Here is a 26,840-nt window from a genome sequence, read left to right on the forward strand (position 1 = left end):
CAAACTTGCGCTGGCCTGAGAAGAAAAGAGTTTGTTCAATATCATGGCTTTGCTCAAGTACTGAAGAATATAATAATAATTATTTATTTAGAGTTTATTATATATGAGGCACTGAGCTAAACGTTTCGCATGCATGTTATTTTTTGTTTAATTCTCACAACAACCCTATGAAGTAGATTATTATCTCCATATTTTTGTTTTTTTTAATTTTATTTATTGTTTTTGTTTTAGATGAGAATAAGCTAAAGCTTAAGAAGTTAAAAAACAACAACAACAAAAATGTGGTCAAAGTCACATAGCTGATAAATAACGGAGTCAGGATCCACACCCAAGAACTCTGAGCCCACACAATGTCCAGTCTCTTTACTGACTTAAAAACACACAGATAAGCCATGCCAAGAGAATTCACCAGATTGGCTGTAGATTGCCGAAACAATGAGATCATAAGGCGATTTTTGGAATCCTATAAAGGCATCGCTGCCAACCTAGATGCATTGTAACATCTCACACCATTCTAAATGAATAGCTTCTGGTATGTCTGAGAAAATCCATTCTCTCCTACTCTAACCACTTTGCACACAGAACATGGCTGCCATCTTCATCATTCTGAGAGATGGCTCCAACCTAGAGTAACGCTACTCAAAGGCTTTCAGGCATGTTCATTGCCCTCAATCTAGTCTAGAGTCCTAAATCTCATCATGGACCCTTCTAATTTCACCTTAACCTCGTTTCCCACTACTTCCAAACACACTCAACAACCCAACACAAATCCATATTATAAACCATTCCTTAAACACAGGGCATTGCCCTGTTGGAAGTAATGCTCCTCTTCCTAGAGCTGCCACTGTCATTTATTTAGACCCCATGCTTCACAGTGTTTTATTTTCTTTTAGTCTTTTTTTTTTTTTTTTTTACCTAATAAGAACTTTATTTTTTGCTTTTAATTGTATTATATATTTTTTTAATCATCATTTTATTGAGATATATTCACATACCACGCAGACATACAAAACAAATCGTACTTTCGATTGTTTACAGTACCATTACATAGTTGTACATTCATCACCTAAATCAATCCCTGATACCTTCATTAGCATACACACAAAAATAACAAGAATAATAATTAGAGTGAAAAAGAGCAATTGAAGTAAAAAAGAACACTGGGTACCTTTGTCTGTTTGTTTCCTTCCCCTACTTTTCTACACATCCATCCATAAACTAGACAAAGTGGAGTTTGGTCCTTATGGCTTTCCCAATCCCATTGTCACCTCTCATAAGCTACATTTTTATACAACTGTCTTCGAGATTCATGGGTTCTGGGTTGTAGTTTGATAGTTCCAGGTATCCACCACCAGCTACCCCAATTCTTTAGAACCTAAAAAGGGTTGTCTAAAGTGTGCGTAAGAGTGCCCACTAGAGTGATCTCTCGGCTCGTTTTGGAATCTCTCTGCCACTGAAGCTTATTTCATTTCCTTTCACATCCCCCTTTTGGTCAAGAAGATGTTCTCCGTCCCACGATGCCGGGTCTACATTCCTCCCCGGGAGTCATATTCCACGTTGCCAGGGAGATTCACTCCCCTGGGTGTCTGATCCCACGTAGGGGGGAAGGCAGTGATTTCACCTTTCAAGTTGGCTTAGCCAGAGAGAGAGGGCCACATCTGAGCAACAAAGAGGCATTCAGGAGGAGACTCTTAGGCACAAATATAGGGAGGCCTAGCCTCTCCTTTGCAGCAACCGTCTTCCCAAGGGTAAAACTTATGGTAGAGGGCTCAACCCTTCAAACCACCAGTCCCCTATGTCTGTGGTGATGTTAGCAACCATGGAGGTGGGGTAGGCGAATACCCCTGCATTCTCCACAGGCTCCTCAAGGGGGCACTACATCTTTTTTTTTTTTCCTTGTTTTTCTTTTTCTTTTTTTTTTTTTTAACTTTCCCTTCTTTTTTAAATCAACTGTATGAAAAAAAAAAGTTAAAAAGAAAACAAACATACAATTAAAGAACACTTCAAAGAGACCATAACAAGGGAGTAAGAAAAAGACAACTAACCTAAGATAACTGCTTAACTTCCAACATGTTCCTACTTTACCCCAAGAAAGTTACATAATATAGCAACATATCTGTGAACTTGTTCCTACTATATCCATCAGAAATTAACAGACCATAGTCATTTCTGGGCATCCCCAGAACGTTAAATAGCTTATCTGTTCTTCTTGGATTATTGTTCCCCCTTCCTTAATTGCTCTCTACTGCTAGTTCCCCTACATTCTACATTATAAACCATTTGTTTTACATTTTTCAAAGTTCACATTAGTGGTAGCATATAATATTTCTCTTTTTGTGCCTGGCTTATTTCGCTCAGCATTATGTCTTCAAGGTTCATCCATGTTGTCATATGTTTCACGAGATCGTTCCTTCTTACTGCCGCGTAGTATTCCATCGTGTGTATATACCACATTTTATTTATCCACTCATCTGTTGAAGGACATTTGGGTTGTTTCCATCTCTTGGCAATTGTGAATAATGCTGCTATGAACATTGGCGTGCAGATATCTGTTCGTGTCACTGCATTCCGATCTTCCGGGTATATACCGAGAAGTGCAATCGCTGGATCGAATGGTAGCTCTATATCTAGTTTTCTAAGGAACTGCCAGACTGACTTCCAGAGTGGCTGAACCATTATACAGTCCCACCAACAATGAATAAGAGTTCCAATTTCTCCACATCCCCTCCAGCATTTGTAGTTTCCTGTTTGTTTAATGGCAGCCATTCTAACCGGTGTTAGATGGTATCTCATTGTGGTCTTAATTTGCATCTCTTTAATAGCTAGTGAAGCTGAACATTTTTTCATGTGTTTCTTGGCCATTTGTATTTCCTCTTCAGAGAACTGTCTTTTCATATCTTTTGCCCATTTTATAATTGGGCTGTCTGTACTATTGTCATTGAGTTGTAGGATTTCTTTATATATGCAAGATATCAGTCTTTTGTCAGATACATGGTTTCCAAAAATTTTTTTCCCATTGAGTTGGCTGCCTCTTTACCTTTTTGAGAAATTCCTTTGAGGTGCAGAAACTTCTAAGCTTGAGGAGTTCCCATTTATCTATTTTCTCTTTTGTTGCTTGTGCTTTGGGTGTAAAGTCTAGGAAGTGGCCACCTAATACAAGGTCTTGAAGATGTTTTCCTACATTATCTTCTAGGAGTTTTATGGTACTTTCTTTCATATTGAGATCTTTGGTCCATTTTGAGTTAATTTTTGTGTAGGGGGTGAGGTCGGGGTCCTCTTTCATTCTTTTGGATATGGATATCCAACTCTCCCAGCCCCATTTGTTGAAAAGACCTTTATGGCTCAGTTCAGTGACTTTGGGGGCCTTATCAAAGATCAGTCGGCCATAGATCTGAGGGTCTATCTCTGAATTCTCAATTCGATTCCATTGATCTATATGTCTATCTTTGTGCCAGTACCATGCTGTTTTGGCAACTGTGGCTTTATAATAAGCTTCAAAGTCAGGGAGTGTAAGTCCTCCCACTTCGTTTTTCTTTTTTAGAGTGTCTTTAGCAATTCGAGGCATCTTCCCTTTCCAAATAAATTTGATAACTAGCTTTTCCAAGTCTGCAAAGTAGGTTGTTGGAATTTTGATTGGGATTGCATTGAATCTGTAGATGAGTTTGGGTAGAATTGACATCTTAATGACATTTAGTCTTCCTATCCATGAACATGGAATATTTTTCCATCTTTTAAGGTCCCCGTCTATTTCTTTTAGTAGAGTTATGTAGTTTTCTTTGTATAGGTCTTTTACATCTTTGGTTAAGTTTATTCCTAGGTACTTGATTTTTTTAGTTGCTATTGAAAATGGTATCTTTTTCTTGAGTGTCTCTTCAGTTTGTTCATTTCTAGCATATAGAAACATTACTGACTTATGTGCATTAATCTTGTATCCCGCTACTTTGCTAAATTTGTTTATTAGCTCTAGTAGGTGTATCGTTGATTTCTCAGGGTTTTCTAGATATAAGATCATATCATCTGCAAACAATGACTGTTTTACTTCTTCTTTTCCAATTTGGATGCCTTTTATTTCTTTGTCTTGCCGGATTGCCCTGGCTAGCACTTCCAGCACAATGTTGAATAACAGTGGTGACAGCGGGCATCCTTGTCTTGTTCCTGATCTTAGAGGGAAGGCTTTCAGTCTCTCACCATTGAGTACTATGCTGGCTGTGGGTTTTTCGTATATGCTGTTTATCATGTTGAGGAAATTTCCTTCAATTCCTACCTTTTGAAGTGTTTTTATCAAAAAGGGATGTTGGATTTTGTCAAATGCTTTTTCAGCATCTATTGAGATGATCAATTGATTTTTCCCTTTTGACTTGTTAATGTGTTGTAATACATTGATTGATTTTCTTATGTTGAACCATCCTTGCATGCCTGGAATGAACCCCACTTGGTCATGGTGTATGATTTTTTTAATGTGTCTTTGGATTCGATTTGCAAGTATTTTGTGGAGGATTTTTGCATCTATATTCATTAGGGAGATTGGCCGGTAGTTTTCCTTTTTTGTAGCATCTTTGCCTGGTTTTGGTATTAGATTGATGTTAGCTTCATAAAATGAGTTAGGTAGTGTTCCATTTTCTTCAATGTTTTGAAAGAGTTTGAGTAAGATTGGTGTCAGTTCTTTCTGGAAAGTTTGGTAGAATTCCCCTGTGAAGCCATCTGGCCCTGGGCATTTATTTGTGGGAAGATTTTTGATGACTGATTGGATCTCTTTGCTTGTGATGGGTTGGTTGAGGTCTTCCATTTCTTCTCTGGTCAGTCTAGGTTGTTCATATGTTTCCAGGAAATTGTCCATTTCCTCTACATTATCCAGTTTGTTGCCATACAGTTGTTCATAGTATCCTTTTATAATTTTTTAAATTTCTTCAGGATCTGCAGTTATGTCACCTTTTTCATTCATTATTTTGTTTATATGGGTCTTCTCTCTTTTTGATTTTGTCAGTCTAGCTAGGGGCTTGTCAATCTTGTTTATCTTCTCAAAGAACCAACTTTTGGTGATATTTATCCTCTCTGTTGTTTTTTTGTTCTCGATGTCATTTATTTCTGCTTTAATCCTTGTTATTTCTTTTCTTGTACTTGGTTTAGGATTGGTTTGCTGTTCATTTTCTAGCTTCTTCAGTTGATCCATTAGTTCTTTGATTTTGGCTCTTTCTTCCTTTTTAATATATGCGTTTAGTGCTATAAATTTCCCCCTTAGCACTGCTTTTGCTGCATCCCTTAGGTTTTGGTATGTTGTGTTCTCATTTTCATTCGTCTCTATATATTTAGCAATTTCTCTTGCTATTTCTTCTTTAACCCACTGATTGTTTAGGAGTGTGTTGTTTAACCTCCAGGTATTTGTGAATTTTCTAAGTCTCTGATGGTTATTGACTTCTAATTGTATTCCATTGTGGTCAGAGAATGTGCTTTGAATAATTTCAATCTTTTTAAATTTATTGAGGCTTGTTTTATGTCCCAGCATACGATCTATTCTGGAGAATGTTCCGTGAGCACTAGAAAAGTATGTGTATCCTGGTGATTTGGGATGTAATGTCCTGTATATGTCTGTTAAATCTAATTCATTTATCAGATTGTTTAGGTTTTCAATTTCCTTATTGGTCTTCTGTCTGGTTGATCTATCTATAGGAGAGAGTGATGTGTTGAAGTCCCCCACAATTATTGTGGAAACATCAATTGCTTCCTTTAGTTTTGCCAGTGTTTCTCTCATGTATTTTGTGGCACCTTGATTGGGTGCATAGACATTTACGATTGTTATTTCTTCTTGCTGAATTGCCCCTTTTATTAGTATGTAGTGGCCTTCTTTGTCTCTCAAAACATCCCTGCATTTGAAGTCTATTTTATCTGAGATTAATATTGCTACACCTGCTTTCTTTTGGCTGTAGCTTGCATGAAATATTTTTTTCCATCCTTTCACTTTCAGTTTCTTTGTGTCCCTGTGTCTGAGATGAGTCTCTTGTATGCAACATATTGATGGTTCATTTTTTTTGATCCATTCTGCGAATCTATATCTTTTAATTGGGGAGTTTAATCCATTTACATTCAACGTTAAAACCGTGAAGGCATTTCTTGAATCGGCCATCTTATCCTTTGGTTTATGTTTGCCATATTTTTCCCCTCTCTCTATTAATATCCTTTATTGTACCCATACCGAATCTCTTTAGTACTGAACCTTTCTCCAAGTCTCTCTGTCCTGTCTTTGTTTCTCTGTCTGTAGGGCTCCCTTGAGTATCTCCAGTAGGGCAGGTCTCTTGTTAGCAAATTCTCTCAGCATTTGTTTGTCTGTGAAAAATTTAAGCTCTCCCTCAAATTTGAAGGAGAGCTTTGCTGGATAAAGTATTCTTGGCTGGAAATTTTTCTCACTCAGAATTTTAAATATATCGTGCCACTGCCTTCTCGCCTCCATGGTGGCTGCTGAGTAGTCACTACTTAGTCTTATGCTGTTTCCTTTGTATGTGGTGAATTGCTTTTCTCTTGCTGCTTTCAGAACTTGCTCCTTCTCTTCTGTGTTTGACAGTGTGATCAGTATATGTCTCGGAGTGGGTTTATTTGGATTTATTCTATTTGGGGTTCGCTGAGCATTTATGATTTGTGTATTTATGTTGTTTTGAAGATTTGGGAAGTTTTCCCCAACAATTTCTTTGAATACTCTTCCTAGACCTTTACCCTTTTCTTCCCCTTCTGGGACACCAATGAGTCTTATATTTGGACGTTTCATATTATCTATCATATCCCTGAGGTCCATTTCGATTTTTTCAATTTTTTTCCCCATTCTTTCTTTTATGCTTTCATTTTCCATTCTGTCATCTTCCAGGTCACTGATTCGTTGTTCAACTTCCTCTAGTCTTGTACTATGAGTGTCCAGAATCTTTTTAATTTGGTCAACAGTTTCTTTAATTTCCATAAGATCATCCATTTTTTTATTTAGTCTTGCAATGTCTTCTTTATGCTCTTCTAGAGTGTTCTTGATTTCCTTCATATCCCGTACTATGGTCTCATTGTTCATCTTTAGTTCTTTGAGTAGCTGCTCTAGGTGCTGTGTCTCTTCTGGTCTTTTGATTTGGATGCTTGGTCTTGGGTTATCCATATCGTCTGGTTTTTTCATATGCTTTATAATTTTCTGTTGTTTTTGGCCTCGTGGCATTTGCTGAACTTGATAGGGTTCTTTTAGGGTTTGTAGACCTATTGAAGTCCTTATCTCTAATTTATCAGATCTACAGCTTCGTGGAGTACTTTCTCTAACTAACCAGCAGGTGGCGTCCACAAGCCACCTGTTCTCCACAAGCCAGTTCTCCCCTGCTTAGCCTTTTTGGTGAGTGGGGGAGTGAGTCTTGTGGGGCTCAATTGGTGTACCAAGCTTGCGTGTGTAGTTGGTGTTGCCTGCCCTGTATGTGGGGCGTGTTTCTGGGCAGTCGGGGAGGGGTGGTGGCCCTAACAATCAAATCTCCCTGGTGATCCTAGAGTTTTAAAGCTGCTGCAATAGTCTAATCCTTCAGTTCAGTCCTGCCACAGTTTGTCTCTGCCACTGACCCACAAGTCTTTGGTATTGGCGTATGGCTCCTGAGACTTGCAAGTGGGCCCCTCTTCCAGGCTGTGCACCCCGGGTCCTCTGTTGAGGGATGACTGTGCTATGTCACAGGTGAGTGCCGTCCCCCCAGGGCAGTTCTGGGCTTCTGGGCTGTGTAGGGAGGCTCCCAGTCTGCTCAAATGATGGCTGAATGGGGCTTTGTTAATTCACACTGCTCCACCTTCCCAGCTCTGGTACAATCAGCTGAGGTTGCAGGGAAGGCTAATGTCCACGCCCAGTTTTGTGGTGTGTGCCTGTTATTTGAAGCACTTCTGTCACACTGGGTTGTCTGGGGCAGCTCTGGGCTATGGGGCTGGCGATGGGCAGGAGTGTTTCCTGTCCACCAGGATGGTGGCTGTGAGCAGACACCCCCCTTTTCTTGGGAAGTTGTGGTGTTTAGTGAATTTTCTCAGCCACTGGATTATTGCCTTTTGTCTCAGAGCTCTCTTAGTTCTGCTCTTGACTTGACGTGCCCATATTGCAATTCTTTGAAGCTTTCTGTATTGGGCTTCTTAGAGTAATTGTTTTAGAAAAAGAAAAAAGGATTAAAAAAAAAAAAAAAAAAGGGGGGGCCTTCCTCAGAGATCTAATGGGTTATTGAAATGCTAATAGACAAAGCAACCAGGGCCATTAAGGAAAGGTCCACAGGGCAGAGAGATCAGCTTTTCTTCGAGATTTGTATATGCGCCTCAAGGCCTGAGCTCCGCCCTTCCCTTTTCTGTGTTCACCAGAACTCCAAAAATCCTCTGCTTTTATTGGAGTTTTTCGCGTTATTTTTTTTTTTCTATGCCTGTCTCCTCTCTGCTGGGCTGGCAGCTCTCAGATTCTCTGGTGTCTGGTCTCAGTCTATCTATGGTTGGAGTATGAATCAGTAGAATGAGTTTCTGAGAAGGGCTACCACTGCAGTTCTCCCTTCTCCTTCCCGGAGCTGACAGCCCCTCCTCCCACGGGACTGAGCCTGGCAGGGAGGGGCGCGGGTCCCCTGGCCGCAAAAACTTACAGATTTCGCTGATCTCAGCAGTTCGACATTTTCATGAGTGTTGTATGAAGTATGCCCAAAGTCAGATTGCTCTGTGGTGTCCAGTCCACGCAGTTCCTGGCTTTTTACCTACTTTCCTGGAGGAGTAACTAAACTTACAGCTCCCCAGTCTGCCATCTTGCCCCGCCCAATTCTCTTTTAGTCTTAAATGAACTCCTTGAAGCCAGAAACTGAGTTTTATAATCATTAAATTATATGAATTACAGTGTCTAGGGCAGTGCCTTACATGTAGTAATCTTTAAAAAAAATTGTTTCTGCAATAAATGTGCAAATAAATCTTATCTGGGCAGTAGAAAAGTTTATATGGAGTGGAATTAAGGAGCTTTTAAAAAGAGGGGAGGAGACTGACAGAAAGGAAGTCATAATTCTTTCTTTTATTAATTTCACAAACTCGTAGCAAACTCTATTATGTACCAGACCTATGCTAGCCCCGAGGATATAGATACTCTGCTCTTTTAGGTGCACTTAAAAAGAAATGTGATCATTGCTATGATAGGGATACAGGGTGCTTCAGAAACAAAGGAAAGGGGGACTGAGGTAGTCAGGGAGAGCTTCCAGGAGGGCGCAAGGACTTAGCAGAGTGCGGAAGGATGAATCAGATGTTGGACAAAGGGAAAGGAGGAGTGCAGGTTGGACAACAGCAGGGAAGAGAAAGAGACAGTATTTACTGGGGCTGTAGTAAATTCAGAATAGTTAGAGTACACAATGTGTGTAGGTGTGTGAGATGATCATGAATAAGTAAGCAAGGAGGGGTCTTATAGCTCTGCTCAAGAGTTCTCTCAATTCTACTCTCAATCCCCAGGAGTGGAAAATAGTGTGACTGCATAGATAAAAGAGTGGGCTCTGGAGTCAGGTGGCCCAAGTTAAAATTCCAGGTCTGGCTTTTTTTTTTTTTTTTTTTTTCAGCTGGTTGACTTTGGGCTAGTTACTTTATCTCTCTGGGCCTCAGTTCCTCATCTATAAAACGGAAATGATACTAGCATTGTTATGACATTTAAATGGCTTAGATAATACCTGGCACACAGGAAGAGTGCAGTTTTTGTTGGCTATTATTATAACTGCTTAAAAGTTCTAATATAAAATTTTGGAAAAAGAAGTGGACAGTATTTCCTCAGCTCCAGCTATACTGGGAAAACTCATAGAATCTAAGCTCCAATAACCTTTTTTGCATGGATTCTGGAGCCACATTACCTGGATTGAAATTTAGCAAAGTAACTGGGGCAAGCTAAGTAAATTCTCTGCACCTCAGCTTCCTCATCTGTAAAATGTAAAATGTAACTGTTTCTTAGGTTGTTGTGAGAAATAAATGAGTAAAGACAAGTAAAACACTCAGAAGTGCACTGTTACTACATAGTCACAAAAATAGTAAATACTTATGTGCATTTACTATGTCCCAGGTACCATTCCTTTATTAACTGTTCTTATTATTCTGATTAGAACTTGAGCTAGCATTTGAAGGTAAGGGTCCCAATACCTTTTCCCTTCAATATATGTAAAAGGAAAATAATAATTCTGCCTTTAGTTACTTATATGGGAAGTAGGTGGATAAGGGAACAAAGATTTTATATCCTTGGGAAGAGAGGCACTGTAGAAGGTAGGTGGAGGGCAAGTTGCCATTTCCACTAAAGTCACTCTGGAAGCCCAGCCCATGTCCAGCCTTGCAGGTGAGTTCATCTACCTTCAGGGTTAGTGGTGTTTTCAGAATTTTCCCTTCCCTGGTCCACCTGATTGGCAACTGCACTTCCACTCTTTGTCCTTCGAAGAACGCTCAAAGCTCGATTTATTTTTTTAAAAGACCTGCTTCTGATAGTGGATCGCTCAAAGGGCCGTGCTGAGGAAAAGAAAGAGAGGATCAGCAACTATGCATTAATAAAGTTATCCTTTATACATGTCTGATAAGATAGACCCAAGAAAGCCTCACCAGTGCTTACCTCTAGGTAGCAGGATTACAGAATTTTCCTACTTGTATTTTCTAAGTTTTCTACAATGCAATATACATGCCTTGTACAAGAATTATCTTTTTCTTTTTCTTTTTTTTTTTTGCTGGATTGGACTGTATATAATAGCATTTTTTTTTCTTGAGCAGCATGGATAAGAAAATACTGACACTGCTGGAGTGACGAATCGTTATGTCTAGCTTCAACCTCTTTCACCAAGTCAGATTACATACAATTTTAATGATCTGAGGTTTGTATGATTTCATTTCACTCTGGAGGATTCAACATTAGGTTGCTGCCAAAACTAACAGAGCCATTTCCCCTTAAAAAAAACATTTCTAGAACTTTCCACAGTAAATATTCCATAGAGGGCAATCCCAAGGCAAGGAGCCCATTCCCGGACAACCACCCTTTTGACTCACTCCTAGTCCGGTTGCTCTGGCTGGGGTCCAGCGGGCTGTTTGCCGGCTGGTCATCCTCCACCGTGGACACATAGGCAGGGTTGTCTAGGCCTGGCTCCTCCGTCATCAGGGCAGTGGTGGTGGCTGCGGAAGCCTCTGGGGAGAGTGTCGTTGCTGTAAGGCTCGCGCAGCCCTCAGGACAGCCGTCTTGCGAACGCCTCTTCCTGTCTTTTGTCAGGCCGTAGTGGGAAGCGCCTTTACAGCTGTCAGAAAACCAGTGGGGAAGTGATTTCTAACCATCATCCAGTCAGGCCCACCCTTCACATCCACCACCTCACGAGATGCTTGATTTCCCCTCCCTTTTCACCCGGGGGTATTCAATATACACTTGCCAACCAAACTAACTAACAGAGAGGATAGCTTTTAAAAGATTCTTCTTTCATTCTCTCAAAGCACTGGACCTCTGGAGTACAAATCTATGAAATTTCTAGTGGAATCTACATGAATAGGTCTCGAGGCTGGCGTTCTTGAACTGTCTGGAACTTGGTGACCTGAAAGCCTTGTATACAAACCATACCCTCACTCTTCTTTTGGGCTTAGCACTGAATAAATATGAAGCTTCTCCAAGATTCCATATTTAACTGTCCATAGAGGCAGAATCAACACGACCACAAAGCCACAGGAGTTTACTCAGTTATCACTTTCTCTAGAGGTGGGCTTGGTGGTTTCCATTCCCTACCACTCGGCTGGTCTGAAAGGGCCTCCCTCATTCCTCAGACACAGAAAAATTTTCACTCATTGCCTTGTTGCTTAATAGCTTCTATGGTCTTTGACAAAAATATGATTTTCTTTATTCATTCACTGTCCGTGTTTTAAAACAACAAACTTTATTGGAAAGGCAAATCGTCAGTATAGTTAAGAGGAAAGGAAAGCAGACCTGAGGGTCAGGAGACCAAGGTTTGAGAGATTGGGTCCATATTTTCTACAGGACTGCACCTCCGTGTGCCACTGGGCAAGGCCACGTCAGTTCTCAGATACAGTTTTAGCCAGGAAATAGTGAGGATTTAACTATCTCATTGCACTGCCCTGAGGGAGCGGCCAGCTCCCACTGTTGTGAGGGCAGAGGTGATGGGCCTCTTTAAGAAGTGTCAACATTCATATAATGGATGTGCTAATGATAAATCATTCTTAAATCAGTTTATTACAGAACATCCTCTATGGTCTGGTATTTGAAAGTAACCCAAATCAACCAGCAGTCTATAGCTGATGCACACACACGATTTACACTGCCCGCAGTGCCACGGAATCAGTAGGACAGAGGCACAGGGTCCTGTTGTCTGGACCAGAAGCCTTGCTCTGAGGCAATTCAATTGCCTGGCTAAACTCTCTGATCTCTAAATACATCTCTGGTTTGATTGACATTAAGTCTTGTCAAGAGTTTAGTACTTTGCCGGCTATATAGTAAGTTCTCAATAAATTGTAGTTACTACTGTAACTCATTGACTCTAAGATGCTCATTTTTTCACATTTTAACATTTCTGAGATCAGAATGCATGTGGATAGTGTCTCCTAATTGCTGTCACCAGGAGGCAGTCATGGGCCAGATGCCATTGTCCATGCAGGGTAAACGTGGCCATAGGTGTCCACCTTATTTTCATTGAGTATGTACACTTCTGGTATTAAACCTTTAAGTTTAATTGCCATTCTAGTGCCTTAGAAAACATTACATTACGATTCAGCATTGAAACGAAAACTTACTGTATATGTATAAGATTTCAAAAACAGCAGCCAGTTATAAATTTGGTAACAATGAAGCAAACATTTGTTAGAAGGAGGACTGAAATTCCATATTTTCTTGCAAAAGTACAAGGACATGCTTTATGGGCCGCTAAAAAGGATATACCTGCAAGGAGATGAAAAGCAGTGTTTCGATACTGAGCTCGTTCAAAAGGAGCGTCTATGGCATGCCAAGCAAGGCAGCTGAGAGCAAGGGAAGTTGCTAAATTCCTCTGGATGGATTTCAGAGCCACAAGAAGCTGGTGCGATCAATTCATGCATTGCAGGAACACTGCTAAAGGTGTTTCAGGATAATTTAACAGGCAGCAGGTTTTTAATTTTCTTTTCTTATTTGTACATAAAATATGATGCTTCTTAGAATCAAAAGCATCTTATATTTGATGAAATGTGGTTTTAAAGTTAGTGGGAAAAGATGTAACAGATTCTATACCATGCACATCTCATAAAAGAGGAAACAGGCCTCCAGCTCAGACTGTGAGTGTTTTTCCTTCTTCATTGGAAGAGGTCAAGTTCCCTGCATGAATTGGTACTGTACTGAAGAGCAACTCTGACTTGGAAACGTTCTGCTTAAAAATAGCAAAGTGGTTGATATGGGAAACTCAAAAATTGGAAGAAATACTGTGTTATGGAAAAAATAAAAGTCAGTATGTATTTGAGCAACTCCAATGTCATAAATATGTGAATGGAACCCTTCTATGAAGGCCAGCAGTATTTGGTTAGCAATGCATGGGAAGGAAGTTCCTAGACTATGTAGCTGGTCTGGAAAATAGTCCTTTTCTCCGAGCTGCAATGGCCTTGACTAGGTGACCTGCCAGAGTAGGGAATGCATTTTCCAATTGGATAAATGGCCGGCAAAAGCATGATGCCACGGCCTTCTGGAGGGACCGAGCATATGCTGATGACAGAAAGTGACATCTTATTCTGCTACTGCAGCAGTGAAGAGGGTTAAGGCATTTAAAAACATCTGAATCCCAAGATGGCCTCTTTAAGAAACCCTGCTATTTCATATCCTTGAGGTTCCAAGGACACAGTTTTGAATGGGAAAGGAAACCACCTAAAATGGGTAAGTCATGTTATGACTTTACAATAGCTGCGGAGGATGCAGAAACTAGCTTTAAATGTTCAGACTCATAACCTTGTGTAAAGTAGGTTCGGCTTAAGCAAATCATACTTGTATAATGTTGGCTTTCTCCAACTTCTTGGCTTAGCTTGAATCTGAGGCACAGAGTGATCTATGAAGGTAGTTGCTTGTACTTACTAATTACCTCTTTTGTGATGACTAATACTAGAGCCTCTTGATTTACAAGCATAAGAGATGGGAGGAGAGAGTGAGCGCTGATTAGCATTGGCCATTACAAGAACATACGGTGAACTCTGGGTCGTGTTCAAAGCAAGCAGGATTTATTCTCCCTTTTAGTTATCCTGAGCACTAAGTACTCTCAGGTGGTGATGGGCCATAGCCATGAACTTGAAGGATGAATACAAGGAACACAGAAAACTATTTTTCAACCAGACCTTGCACTTCAGATGCACAGTTCATTAAACAAAGCAACTCTGGAAATCAGTTTTCTTGGTAAGAAAGAAGTTGGTAAACCTGTGCTCCTGTATCAAAGTGAGCGGAGGCAAATCAGTCTTATTATAACCATGATGACAACAGGTGTGCCATGGAATTTTTATTTCTTTCTTTGGGGGAGGTGCACATGTAGAAAGGGAAAATGAATCCCCTTCTTACAAAATTCCCTGAGTCCAAGAGTTCACTGGTGGTGCGAGTTGGAGACTAGAAGCAGGATAGACCCCAGGTGTCATTCCAAAGAGTTCTGCTGGGATGTCCTCTGCAGAGTTCAGCCCACCAGGCAAAGGGCACTGGTTTGCAGTGGGAGGGCTCCCTTCTGACTATATATTTATCCATTTGTGATGGAAGAATAAAAGTTGTCCACAAGAAAGCGAGTCACCAGACTCTCAGCATAGCTGTCTAATCAACTACACACCCTCCTTTTTTTTTTTTTTTTTTGGCTTTTTTTAAATTGAGATTGTTCACATACCATACAATTATCCAGAGATCCAAAGCGTAAAATCAATTGTCCCTGGTACCATCATACAGCTGTGCATCCATCGCCACAATTTTTTTTCTATTTTTAGAACATTTTCATTACTTCAGAAAAGAAATAAAGACAAAAAAGGAAATTCAAATCCTCCCACACCCCTAACCATCCCCCCTCTATTGTTGACTCATAGTATTGGTATAGCACATTTGTTACTGTTGATGAAAGAATCTAGTTTGTAATATGTATGTATTTTTCTTACAAAATTCCCTGAGTCCACGGGGTATATGGTTTGCAATAGGTATATATTTTTCCCTATATACCCCTCTAATATTAACTTCTAGTTATAGTGTCATACATTCGTTCTGGTTCATGAAAGAGATTTCTAATATTTGTACAGTTATTCATGGACACTGCCCACCACAAGGTTCACTGTTGTATATATTCCCACCTTTTAACCTCCAACTTTCCTTCTGATGACATACGTGACTCTGAGCTTCCCCTTTCCACCACATTCACGCACCATGCAGCACTGTTAGTTATTCTCACAATGTGCTACCATCATCTCTGTCCATTTCTAAACATTTAAGTTCAACCTAGTTGAACATTCTGCTCATAATAAGCAACTGTTCCCCATTATTTAGCCTTGTTCTATATCCTGGTAACTTATATTTCATGTCTATGAGTTTACATATTATAATTAGTTCATACCAGTGAGACCCTGCAATATTTGTCCTTATGTGTCTTATTTCACTCAGTATAGTGCCCTCAAGGCTTCTTCATCAACCCATTTTTTTTAAGACAGTTTTGTTCACACACCATACATTCCTTCCTAAGTAAACAATTGATGGTTCCCTATATAGTCACGTATTTATGTATTCACCACTATCACTACTATCTATATAGGGACATCTCCATTTCTTCCACAAAGCAGGAAGAAGAGTCAAGAAGGCAGAGAGACAAAAGAGAAAGAAGAAAGAAGGAGAAAAAAAAATATGACAGCTGGGAAGCAATAAAAGGAAAGATAGCATTAACCTAAAGTAGAATAAAGAGTCAGACAACATTACCAATGCCAAGAGTCCCATACTCCTCCCTTATGTCCCGCTCTTATATGCATTTAGCTTTGGTATATTGCCTTTGTTACATTAAAGGAATCATAAACGATGTTTCTGTTAATTATATTCTCTAGTTTGTATTGATTGTATTTCCCCCCAATACCTCCCTATCTTTAACACCTTGTAAGGTTAACATTCATTTGTTCTCCCTCATGAAAAAAACATATTTGTACATTTTATCACAATTGTTGGGCACTCTAGGTTTCACTGAGTTATACAGTACCAGTCTTTCTTTCCTCTTTCCTTCTGGTGTCCCACATACTCTTAACCTTCCTCTTTCAACGATACTCACAGTCATCTTTGTTGAGTTACTTACATTGTTGTGCTACTATCACCCAAAACTGTGTTCCAAACCTCTCACTCCTATCTTTTCCTGTCTGTCTGTAGTGCTCCCTTTAGTATTTCCTGTAGAGCAGGTATCTTGTTCACAAACTCTGTCATTGTCTGTTTGTCAGAGAATATTTTAACCTCTCCCTCATATTTGAAGGACAGTTTTGCTGGATATAGGATTCTTGGTTGGCGGTTTTTCTCTTTCAGTATCTTAAATATATCACACCACTTCCTTCTTGCCTCCATGGTTTCTGCTGAGAGATCCACACATAGTCTTATCAAGCTTCCTTTGTATGTGACGGATCACTTTTCTCTTTTGCTTTCAGGATTCTCTCTTTGTCTTTGACATTTGATGATCTGATTATTAGTGTCTTGGTGTAGGCCTATTCAGATCTATTCTGTTTGGGGGTACACTGTGCTTCTTCGGTCTGTAATTTTATTTCTTTCATAAGAGATGGGAAATTTTCATTGATTATTTCGTCTATTATTGCTTCTGCCCCTTTTCCCTTCTGTCTCCTTCTGGGACACCCATGGCACATACATTCAAGTGTTTCATGTTGTCCTTCAATTCCAGGAGCTGTTGCTCATATTTTTCCATTCTTTTCCCTATATGTTCTTTTATGTGTAGGATTTCAGGTGTCTTGTTCTCCAGCTCCTGAGTGTTTTCTTCTGCCTCTTGAGATCTGATGTTGTATGTTTACAATGTGTCTTTCATCTCTTGTGTTGTTCCTTTCATTTCTATAGATACTGCCAGTTGTTTTTTTTAACTTTTGATTTCTGCCTTATGTTTGCCCAGTGTTTTTATTATATGCTTCATCTCTTTTGCCGTATCTTCCCTAAACTTTTTGAATTGATCTAGCATTAGTTGTTTCATTTCCTGTATCTCAGTTGAAGTGTAAGTTTGTTCCTTTGACTCAGCCTTCATTTTTCTTAGTGTAGGTTGTAGTTTTCTGTTGTCTAGGCATCTGATTTCCTTGGTTATCCCAATCAGGTTTTCCCAGACCAGAACTAGCTCAGGTCCCTGAAGGAGGAAATACTCAGCACCAGGCTTCCCTGAGGGTATGTCTTAGAAGACTGACACACCCTGTGATGCTTCAAGTCACTGTGCTTTTCCTAATCTGCCCCCAGGTGGCACCTGTCAGCTTGTTGCTCCCCACTGGTGTAAGGACATGAGGCCTCTTTAATTCTCAGCTTAAGTTGTTTCTGGTTTGATGTTTTCCCCCAGGCCCTGGGGTCTAGTTCTGAATGGAAGGCTGGTAGTAGAGCTGAGCACTACATCTTTCCTCTTAGGGAAGATACCCCCCCCCAGGGAGTTTTCATTTGAATTTAAATAGGTTCTTTGTCTCTCTGACTCTGCTATGTCCACCTTTCTCTGGGTCTGAGTGCTGGGAACTGAAAATGGCTGAGGATTCTCCACTACAGAGCACTGCAAACTGAAAATGGTTGAGGCTTTCTCCACTGAGTTGCTCAGGTTGAGAGAGAGAAAAAGGGACAGAAAGTCCCCTTTCAGGCTTAGTCCATGGCACCCCAGTTTTACCCATCAGCCAGAGATAGCACTCAGTCCTCTGGGCTCCCCTTCCCGGGAAAGAGAAGTCCCCTGGCTCTTCAAGGTGATTTGTCACTAAAAGCCTCTGTCTGCTCGTTGGGGATTTGCAGCTCGCATTGAGCAGTCCACATTTGCCAATTAAAACCCCAGTTGCAGCTGGACTGAGTATATTTTCTTGTTCAGAGAGTGCTGCTCTCTATCACAGTAAGGCTTTGCAGTTCAGGCTGCCATGAGGGAGGGGCTCTTGGCTTGGGTCCACAGTTTCTACTCACAGATTCCATGCTGCAATCTCAGGCATTCCTCCCAATCCAGGTTGGTGCACGATGTGTGGACGGTCACGGTTGTCCCCCAGCAGTTATTCCAGATCATTTACTAGTTGTTCCTGGTTGTTTATTAGTTGCTCCAGGGGGCACTAACTAACTTCCACTCCTCTCTATGCTGCCATCTTCTTCCTCCTCACACCCTCCTTTTGATTACTCTAATTCCCCCCACATTTTCTCCTTGAGTTCACTCCTGTATTAAGTAAACATCAAGTCAGCTCCTCACGTTGAAGTCATTAATTGCCCAGTCTGATTTTACTCAAAGCTTCTCATATGCTAGTCAGGTGAGGAAACACATGAGGGAAGACCAGGTGAGGTCCGTGAGGAACAGAGCTGCCCTGTTTTAAGGGCACAGTCAGCCACTCTGTTTCTTAAGAATGCCTGCCCAGTGTTGACAGAGGGAGCAATTTAGAAGCTGAAATCCAGTTTTTAATGTGAAATCTCTTGATTTTAAAAGTTGGCCAGAAATTCAAAATTTTAAAAAACACTATGTGGGGCCAAACAAAACACATCTGCAGGCCAGATATATCTCAAGGGAAGCCAATTTCCAACCTACAGTAACCAAAAAAACTGCCGGTTTGAGTAGGTCAGACCCATTTCTCTGCTCAGTTCTCCAGGAGGCAACACCACTCTTCCCCAAACCTCCCTCTCTCCTCAGTCCTGTGAGGGTGTGTGTGTGTGTAGGTGAGATGGCCCCAAAGGCGCCTTTTCCTTTTAATTATTTGTCCCAGCCCCATTTTTGATCCAAGTTAGGGAATGAGACTGAATTCTCAACTGTTCATCTTTCACTCCTGGGAGAGCTAATTGCCTGCCCAAAGCTATTATTTAGTCAGAAAGGGAGACATTCGACCCTAATGGATGTATTCACTCTTTCAGGCAAAGAGAATTGAGATGAGGGGATTGTAAAGGAAGGCAAGTTTCCCCGCCAGCAGCTGGGTCTTCCTTTGGCTTCTGCTGCTCCACTGGACAGGATGAGGGATTCGGAAACTTGGCCCAAAGTGGGGGCACAGGGCCAGGCTGGGAGACTGGGCTTCAGGACAGGAGATGGTTGCTGTGAGATAGCGGCAGGCTCTCCTTCGTGTCACTGGAAAAGGAAGCTGGGAAATAGGCCATTGGGAGCCTGAGGGACTTGCAGTGTTCTGGCCCAGAGAAGGCCTTTGTCAGGAAGCCAGTGAGCCAGGAGACTGAGCATGGGCCTCTGGCGTGTGCACTCAGCCCCCAACTCCATCTCCAGCGCTGCCTCCCTGACCTCGATCCTCCCTATACCATACCTTCCTTGTCCTGCAACACATCTGACCCCATTTCCCTGCCCTCATTATCCCCCATCCAGTCCATCTGAATCATACCAACACGATTTCTTTTTACCCAAAAACACCCCTTGGAAATGTTTCCCATTGCTTATAAGATCAAGTTGCAACTTATGCTGACATTCTAGGCCTTCCTGGGCTCATATTATCGATCATGGCCTTGTCTACACTGTCTGGCAACTTGGAGGGGAGTTGGGAGGAGGGCAGCCAGTTATCTACTGCTCTCCCATTATGAACTGCCCGTATTTTTGCATGTACTGCCTCTTTTAAGCCTCCTTCCTGTCCTCTAAGATTAGCCTTCCTACCTATTTTACAGATGAGGAAATGGAAGCTGGAAGTGTGGAAATGCCTTGTCCAAGTTCACCCAGTGAAACTGAGATTTGAATCCAGGCTGTGCATTTTATGCTTTCTCTCCTCACATGGACTGGCCTCCAGCCCCAAGCTGTCCCCTGGACTCCAGACTCATATATCAAATGCTTACTTCACGTCTTCACTTAGATGTTAAATAGGTATCTCAAATTTCACACCCTAATCTTCCCTGCCAAACTAGCTCTTCCTGTATCTTCTTCATTTTATTAAAATAGCACCTAAGATCCTTCCTGTTGTTAAGGCCAAAAGTCTCAGACTCATCCTCAATTCCTTTCTTTCAATTGATAGCCAAATAAAGTCCAGCAAAATATATGCAGAATCCAACCAGAAAAATATATACAAAATCCAACTACTTCCTGCCATCTCCACTGCTTCCTTCCAGCCCCCATCATCTCTCCCGGAATTTTGCAACAGTCTCCTAAGTGGTTTCCCTGCTTCCACACTTGTTCCTCTTTCCCATCTAGTCCCAACAAAACAGTCAAAATATTCCTTTTAAATGGCTCTCCATTTTACTAAAAACATAAGGTCCTGACAATGACCTACAAGGTCCTCTATTTTCTGTCCTGTTATTTCTGACCCCATCTCTTTCCACTTTCTCCATTCATCACTCATTCAGTCTCTCACACACACACCCATCCTCTCCCTACCCCACCCCAAACATGCCTCATAGTTTCCTGCTTCAGGGTCTTAACTGTCACCCCTGCCTGGAACACTCTTCCTAGAAAGCCACAAGGCTTGCTCCAGATCATTGATTACAATTCACCTTCCCTGACCATCCTATTTAAAATAGCAGCTTCTTTTCTGGCAAATCCTATCCCTACCTCCACTTTCCTGCTTATTTTTTTTCTATAGACTACAAACTCCAAAGGTCAGGGATGTTGGTCCTATTTTCTTCATTGTTAGAGGCCCGGTCCCTAAAACAATGACTGGCATATAGAAGGTGCTCAGTATATAATGTTTGAATGAAAGAAGAAGTTGCACTGATTACAGAAGCAACTCACTTCCTAGACTGTGGAGTGAATGATCTAAATTGGCCACCTATGCTAATCAGATTACTCAGACAATTCATTTGTTTTTCTATCCAAGAAGCCTCTCCTAGGCATTGAGCAGTCTCAGTTTGCTGAGACTACACCATCTCAGTACCCAGTCTCACCAGGCTAAGAGTTCTGAAACATGAACAAGCCAAGAGGACTAGTTATTTAAGAAGTGCTGAGGTGCTGACATTAACACAGAAACATTTACTTGGACAGTTAGGCCAAACATTTTAATTTTTAAAATGGTTTAATCTATGGGCAAGATTTTAAAACCTAAATATATCATCCCAACAATACATTCTATAAATCTAAATTCCAAAGACAATTACATTTTTCACAGAGAGATTGGAATTAACTGCTTGGGGAAAAAAAAGAAGAAAGTTTAGCCCCCAAATTAAGCCAATGAAAGCAAACTTTGAAAACATTGGATTTCTCCCCATGGTATAAACACAGCATCTTTTACTTACCGGGGTATCTTTCAGAAGGCCTGCATACTACACATAGTTCTTAGATTAGGCACTCAGTAAACATGTGTTGAATGGATCTGTGCAACCGTCATCCTTTTGGTGTTCTGTTCATTGAAACTGCCATACTGGTAATTAAGGGATATGCCCACACAGTCCTTGAAACACATAATTACTTTAGATGTTAGTCTCTCTTTTCCCTCAGCAAACTGATGATTTTCCTTTTAGTTTTCCCACACTCCAATTCAAGATGCAAAATGAAAGAGGAAAGAGGGGGAGAAAGACTTTTAGTTTTGATTACTCTTTTTTTCACCCATGTCCCTAATAATTTGATAGGATTTTATTTGATCTGGATTTTAAAACTTTATTATGCATACAATAGGACTAAGAGTAATAATTACCATATATCACTTTTTTTGATGGATTTTGCTGGTACAGTGGTTGTTTTTTTTTTTTTTTAGTGATATTGAAACATTTTTTTTCATTCAAATTCCAGTTCTACATATTTGCTAGCCATGTGAACTTGAGCAAGCTCCTTAGCCACTCTGAGCATCAGTTTCCTCGACCTAAAATGGGGTTGTAGAGATTAAATGAGGAAAAGCACGTAAAGCTCTTAGAATGATGCCTGGCACAGTGAGAGCCCTCCACACAGTGGTGCCCATGAGTACCAGGAACGTGGTGCGGATAATGTAGCTGACGACAAACTTGATGTGCTAAGCTGGTTTTTTTACTCCTCCCAGTACAAAATTTCTCACACCCACCCCCCTTCTCCCATGATCAGAAAGCACACTGAGGAAACACCATAGACATAAGGTTATTCTAGGAAAAATTAAGGCACCTGGTTTATATCCTCTTTCAAAAGCACAAAGTCAAACAATGATCACCGACAAGTGGACACAAGGACAAAAAGACAAAAAGAGGACTCTGAGATCTCTGGGGCAAGCCAAAGCTCGACAAGATATAAACCAATGGATGGAATCAAAAAGTGCCCATGGATGGGGCTGTGAGTCGTGTGTGCTAAAGCAGCCTGAGAGATTCCTTTTATTAAACGCCTTCTGTTTTTATTTTTTATCGTGCTGGTTCAGATGTCTTAATATTTGTAGGCCGTTTTGACTCTTTTATTGAAAGAAGGCAGGCTATACATTTCATATACATGATAACTAATATTTCATAATTCTTTTAATGTTGGACACTAGAAATTCTTATTGGGTTTGTGGTAAAAATAAATGCATCAGTCATCATCTTCCAAAACAGTCCAAGCTTGAGCCCACTCTCGAGCAGTATCTACCCTTACTAATTAAGTCCTGGATCATGTTACTTGGAAGAAATGCCAAGTCTCAAATAACAATAATATGACTTCTATTAATACAACTTGGTCCTCAGGCATCCCTGAGCCCAGGACCCCTTTCAGGAACAATCTGAGTGCAGACTGGATAATAATTTTCTGCATTTCGCTCACCATACCTGTATCTTCTTAAACAATACCCATTTGGTTTAAAAGAACATTAGCTAAAATCATTCTTGATTTTGGATTACTTTTTCTCCCCCTCTAGGCTACAACCCATGTTCTCGGGGATTGAATTACACAGGCTCTAACACAGCTATCAGAAACCAAACATGAAAAAAAAATTAGCATGTGTGTGTAATCATGGGTGAAGCAGCACCACCTTAGTAACAGAGGTCATCAGCTCAGCAAGCCCACCCTCTGGTAGACAGTTTAGACCCTGAGTATGAACTTGAGCCTGAACTGCCCTCACAGTGGAGAACTTCACATCACTCCAACCACACACTCCTTCCCTTCATTAGCCGCTTTCTTCTGCTTCCAAACCACTGGGGAAAATGTCCACAGCTCGTCCAACCACCTCTGCCTCAATTGTTAATGAACACCAGAGAAGGGAAATTAAAACAAACTGGAAAATGACTTTAAAATGCAGGCCAAGTTACGGGCAGCTCAAACCCCAGTTTCTTGGTGTGGGCAGGGTGAGGTGGGAGAAATGTAGTGTACCCTTAAGGTAGGGTACGCCCAGGAAACAAATGGTCCAATGCCAATGTAAGCCAGCACACATGACTAGCTTTACCAAAGATGCTGACATATTCCTGCAGGATAGATCATCCGGTGCTGCCCAGGCTTGAGAAGCAGTTTGCCAGTGTCTACACCATGCCAATTTTTATTTTATTATTTTTGGGGGGAGGGAAGGAAATGAATATTCTTCCTTCTAAAGTTAATAGTTCTCCTTTTCCATCTGTCTTTTCTGGGAAGTTTACAATCTTTAGAATCATCTTTTTATCCTTCAAATATCAACTCACAAATTAATAATAATATATAATTATAGCCAACACTTTGAGCACATTTATTGTGGACCAGGCATTCCTCCATGCTCTTTATACACCTTAACCCATTTAATCCTCACATCAACCTTATGAGGAAGATCCTATGCTATCCCCATTTTGCTCATGAAAAATTAAGGCACAGAGAGATCAAGTAACTTTCCCAATGTCACACAGCTGGTAAGTGGAGGGGCTGGGATTTGCACCCAAATTTTTCAGTGAGGCAGGCAGCACCTTGGGACTGTAAGATGTTACGTACCCTGGTTCATTGAGCATTTGGAGGTGATTGTAACAATAGGAGGCAGAGAAGAAGCAAGGAAAATCACAAGCAGCCTATTTATAACCTTATATTCTTTACTACAGCTATTGTTCCCTCCTGTGACCGTGTGGCTACAGGAGGGATACAAGCAGCCTGCGCTGGCAAGGATGCCAGTGCTTCAGCGAGGCCGGCTCTAATCTGGTCGGCATCTCCGGGCCTGCAGCTGACAGGCATGAGTCGGGAGCTTCCTACTGCTGTGGCTTCACCTCTGCCCTTTGTCAACAGGGCCATTTGTCAGTGGAGATGCTTGGTGGTGGTGAGGGGCGGGGGAGGTTACAGAGGCCCCACATGCCCTCGGGCTTACTGTCTCTCTGTCATTTTCCCCTTCACCCCCTTCCGAAGTTAACCTAAGCATCTTTGGGAATACGTGTGGCCCCCAACCATCCTAGAGACAAGTTGAGAAGGATCCTGTTTGGGTGCCCGGGCATCTCCAGTGATTTATTTATTCCTCCTCTAGAGGGAGCTCCTTAGCCCAGGCATTCATATATTCAAACGCACACTATGAAAACACAGCTCTGTGTTGAAAGCAGGCTTCGTCAGAGGGAGAAGAGAGACAGACTTGTCATCCCATGACTGCTAGGAGCATATTTCCTTTCTTCCTGTTAATAACAGCCATGGTAGTAACCACCTGAGCTGCCATTTATTCAGTGCTTGTCCTTTATCACCAGTCACAGTGCTGAGGCTTACCCTACTCCCAACTGCCCTGGAAGTGAGGTTATAGTATCCCCATTTTACTTATGGGGGAATTGAGGCCCAGAGAGGTTAAGTAACTTATCAAAATGTCACAGCATGAAAGCAGGAAAGCTTAAAGACAAATATTACTCTGTCTGGGATTTTGTTGTTATTGATGTAATAAACCCTCTGTGTATCTGTGAAATTGCCTTGTAATAATATTAGTAACTAAACATAGGTGGTTCCTAACAGGAGTCAGGCCACTCTGAGTACTTTACACTCCACTTACTTAAACCTCACAGCAACCTAACAAGGTAGGTATGATTATTATCCCCATTTTACAGATGTGGAAATTTAACAAAAAGGTTCACTTGCCCAGGGGCAGGAAGTTAGTATCTAGGGAAACCAACCACCTCCATTTCCCTAGGACTGGGTTTCTGGGATGTAGGACTTTAAGTTTTAAAACCAGGGCACTCCCGGGCAAATCAGGACCAGCCAGTCACCCTATTAATGGCAGAGAAGAATTTAAAGTCAGAGTCGTGGCTCCGAAGAACATGTTCTTAACCATGACACTCCACTACATCTTTTTCCTTTTTTTGTTTTGCCCAAGAATTAATAGAAACAGAAGCTAGATTGGCAGAGACTTTCGTGGTTTCAGGTCCCTCCTACTATACCCTCATGGATGTGCATCCAAAATGCCACCTCCAACCTCCTGTCCAAGGACAACCTCTCACAGCAGTCCTTGCAAATCCAAACCTGAGGCAATTCCAGGGCTTTCCATCAACTAAAAGAATTGACTTCATTGTTTAGTTAGGAAGAGCCAAGCTGATAGCCAGGAGCGCCTGATAAATAACAGGGCTTCTTTATGCCTGGGAATTCCACAGCTGAAACCAGATGTGAAGCTGACAGTGGTTAATGAGGATGGCTGAGGACCCGGGCACAGTCCACATGGCAGGCCCATTCCTCACAGAGACGTCAGAACGGTCTCTCCATCCTGTGAGTCTCCGTCATGGCTGGGGTCACTGAGTTGTGTTCCTTGATACATTAGGAGAAGGGAGAGCAGACTGACGGGAAGCAATTCCCATGCTGCAGATGATCTGAGTTTTCCGTTAATTGTCCATGGCTTAGGACGTATGTGGGGGCAGGGGAGGAAGGGGAGGGAGTGGTCACCTCATTTTCAGTTAACATTTGATTCCTGAAATTCTTGCTTCCATTCAGAATTGTTCTATTTACTTTAAAAACACTTGGCAATGACCAAAGTCTAGTTTCTCATTTTCGGGAAACTGGGCTATGGATCAACGGTGCTTTGGTTTCTAATTTAGGACTGACTAGGAAGTGTCTTTAGGGTAACTGGGAAAGGGTGGATTTCATGGTGGTGAGGGTGGAACTGACTGCCCAGTGAGGTTTTCTGACCGGCTCTGAAAGCAGCCTAGGTTTCCAGCCTCCTGCCATGAGTCTTTTTTGAGTGCCTAGCATTTTTGTGAAGTCCATACAACCCCAGCGGCCATCCAGAGGTTGTCTCAGCTCTGTGGAGATGGGGGAGCAGGGAAGTGGTATGGCACCCAAGTGAAAATCATTCCCAGATGACATTTTAAAACATTTCCTTTATTCTTCGCAGTGCATTTCATTCCAGCTCTTAGGATAAATACAAAATACCAGAGTCTCTCAAGGCCTCTCTGGGCTGTGTGATGGGCCCTCCTGGATGCGGCACTCAGGTATTCAGAAATTAACTGTGTTCTTCCTCAGTCTGTCCTTGAAAAAGTGTCATGCGAGGCATAGGATGCCTTTCATGTATGCATGAAACCACCAAAAAATCTTATTTTTAGGCTAGTTTCTATGGTTGCTAAATGAGTGCCTTTCTGTTTCAATATATTTAAAGGGAACAATCTTACTCCTTTCTGAGAATTATATTTTATTTCTCCCAAATTGCAAATAGTTGGGGAGTGGGGGTAGGGAGTGGGAGCAGATGCTTTTCCTGTCTGCCAGAAACACTGACTCTACTGTGTATTGGATAATTTGGCTCAGTCACTGCACTAGACAAGGTGTTTTTTTTTGTTTTTTTGTTTTTTTTTTTAACTTCAGGCACTTCCACAAACTGTCCCTTCTCACATCAAAATCCTTCACTGCCGCCAGGTTTTTGTCCAAGCCAACCTCTCACCTGGAGTAGCCACTATTACACAAATCCTACTCATACTATGCAAGGATGTGACTTCT

The 26,840-nt window shown here is 41.3% G+C and overlaps 1 protein-coding gene across 3 annotated transcripts in view; it reads right to left on the minus strand.

The window, feature by feature from the left end:
• The window catches only part of LNX1 (ligand of numb-protein X 1), a 236,108-nt gene that overhangs the window by 61,549 nt on the left and 147,719 nt on the right, over positions 1–26,840 (minus strand). For 2 of the 3 annotated variants that reach the window (XM_037829798.1, XM_037829800.1), the window contains 2 exons: positions 11,005–11,246; positions 10,324–10,476 (listed from right to left, as the gene is read on the minus strand). In XM_037829798.1, the coding sequence (XP_037685726.1) occupies positions 10,324–10,476; positions 11,005–11,246 (395 nt within the window). The remainder of the gene's footprint in view (positions 1–10,323; positions 10,477–11,004; positions 11,247–26,840) is intronic. The other variant, XM_037829799.1, reaches the window with a different exon arrangement.

The sequence above is a fragment of the Choloepus didactylus genome, chromosome 3 (assembly GCF_015220235.1).
Source record: "Choloepus didactylus isolate mChoDid1 chromosome 3, mChoDid1.pri, whole genome shotgun sequence".
Taxonomy (NCBI): Eukaryota; Metazoa; Chordata; class Mammalia; order Pilosa; family Megalonychidae; genus Choloepus; species Choloepus didactylus.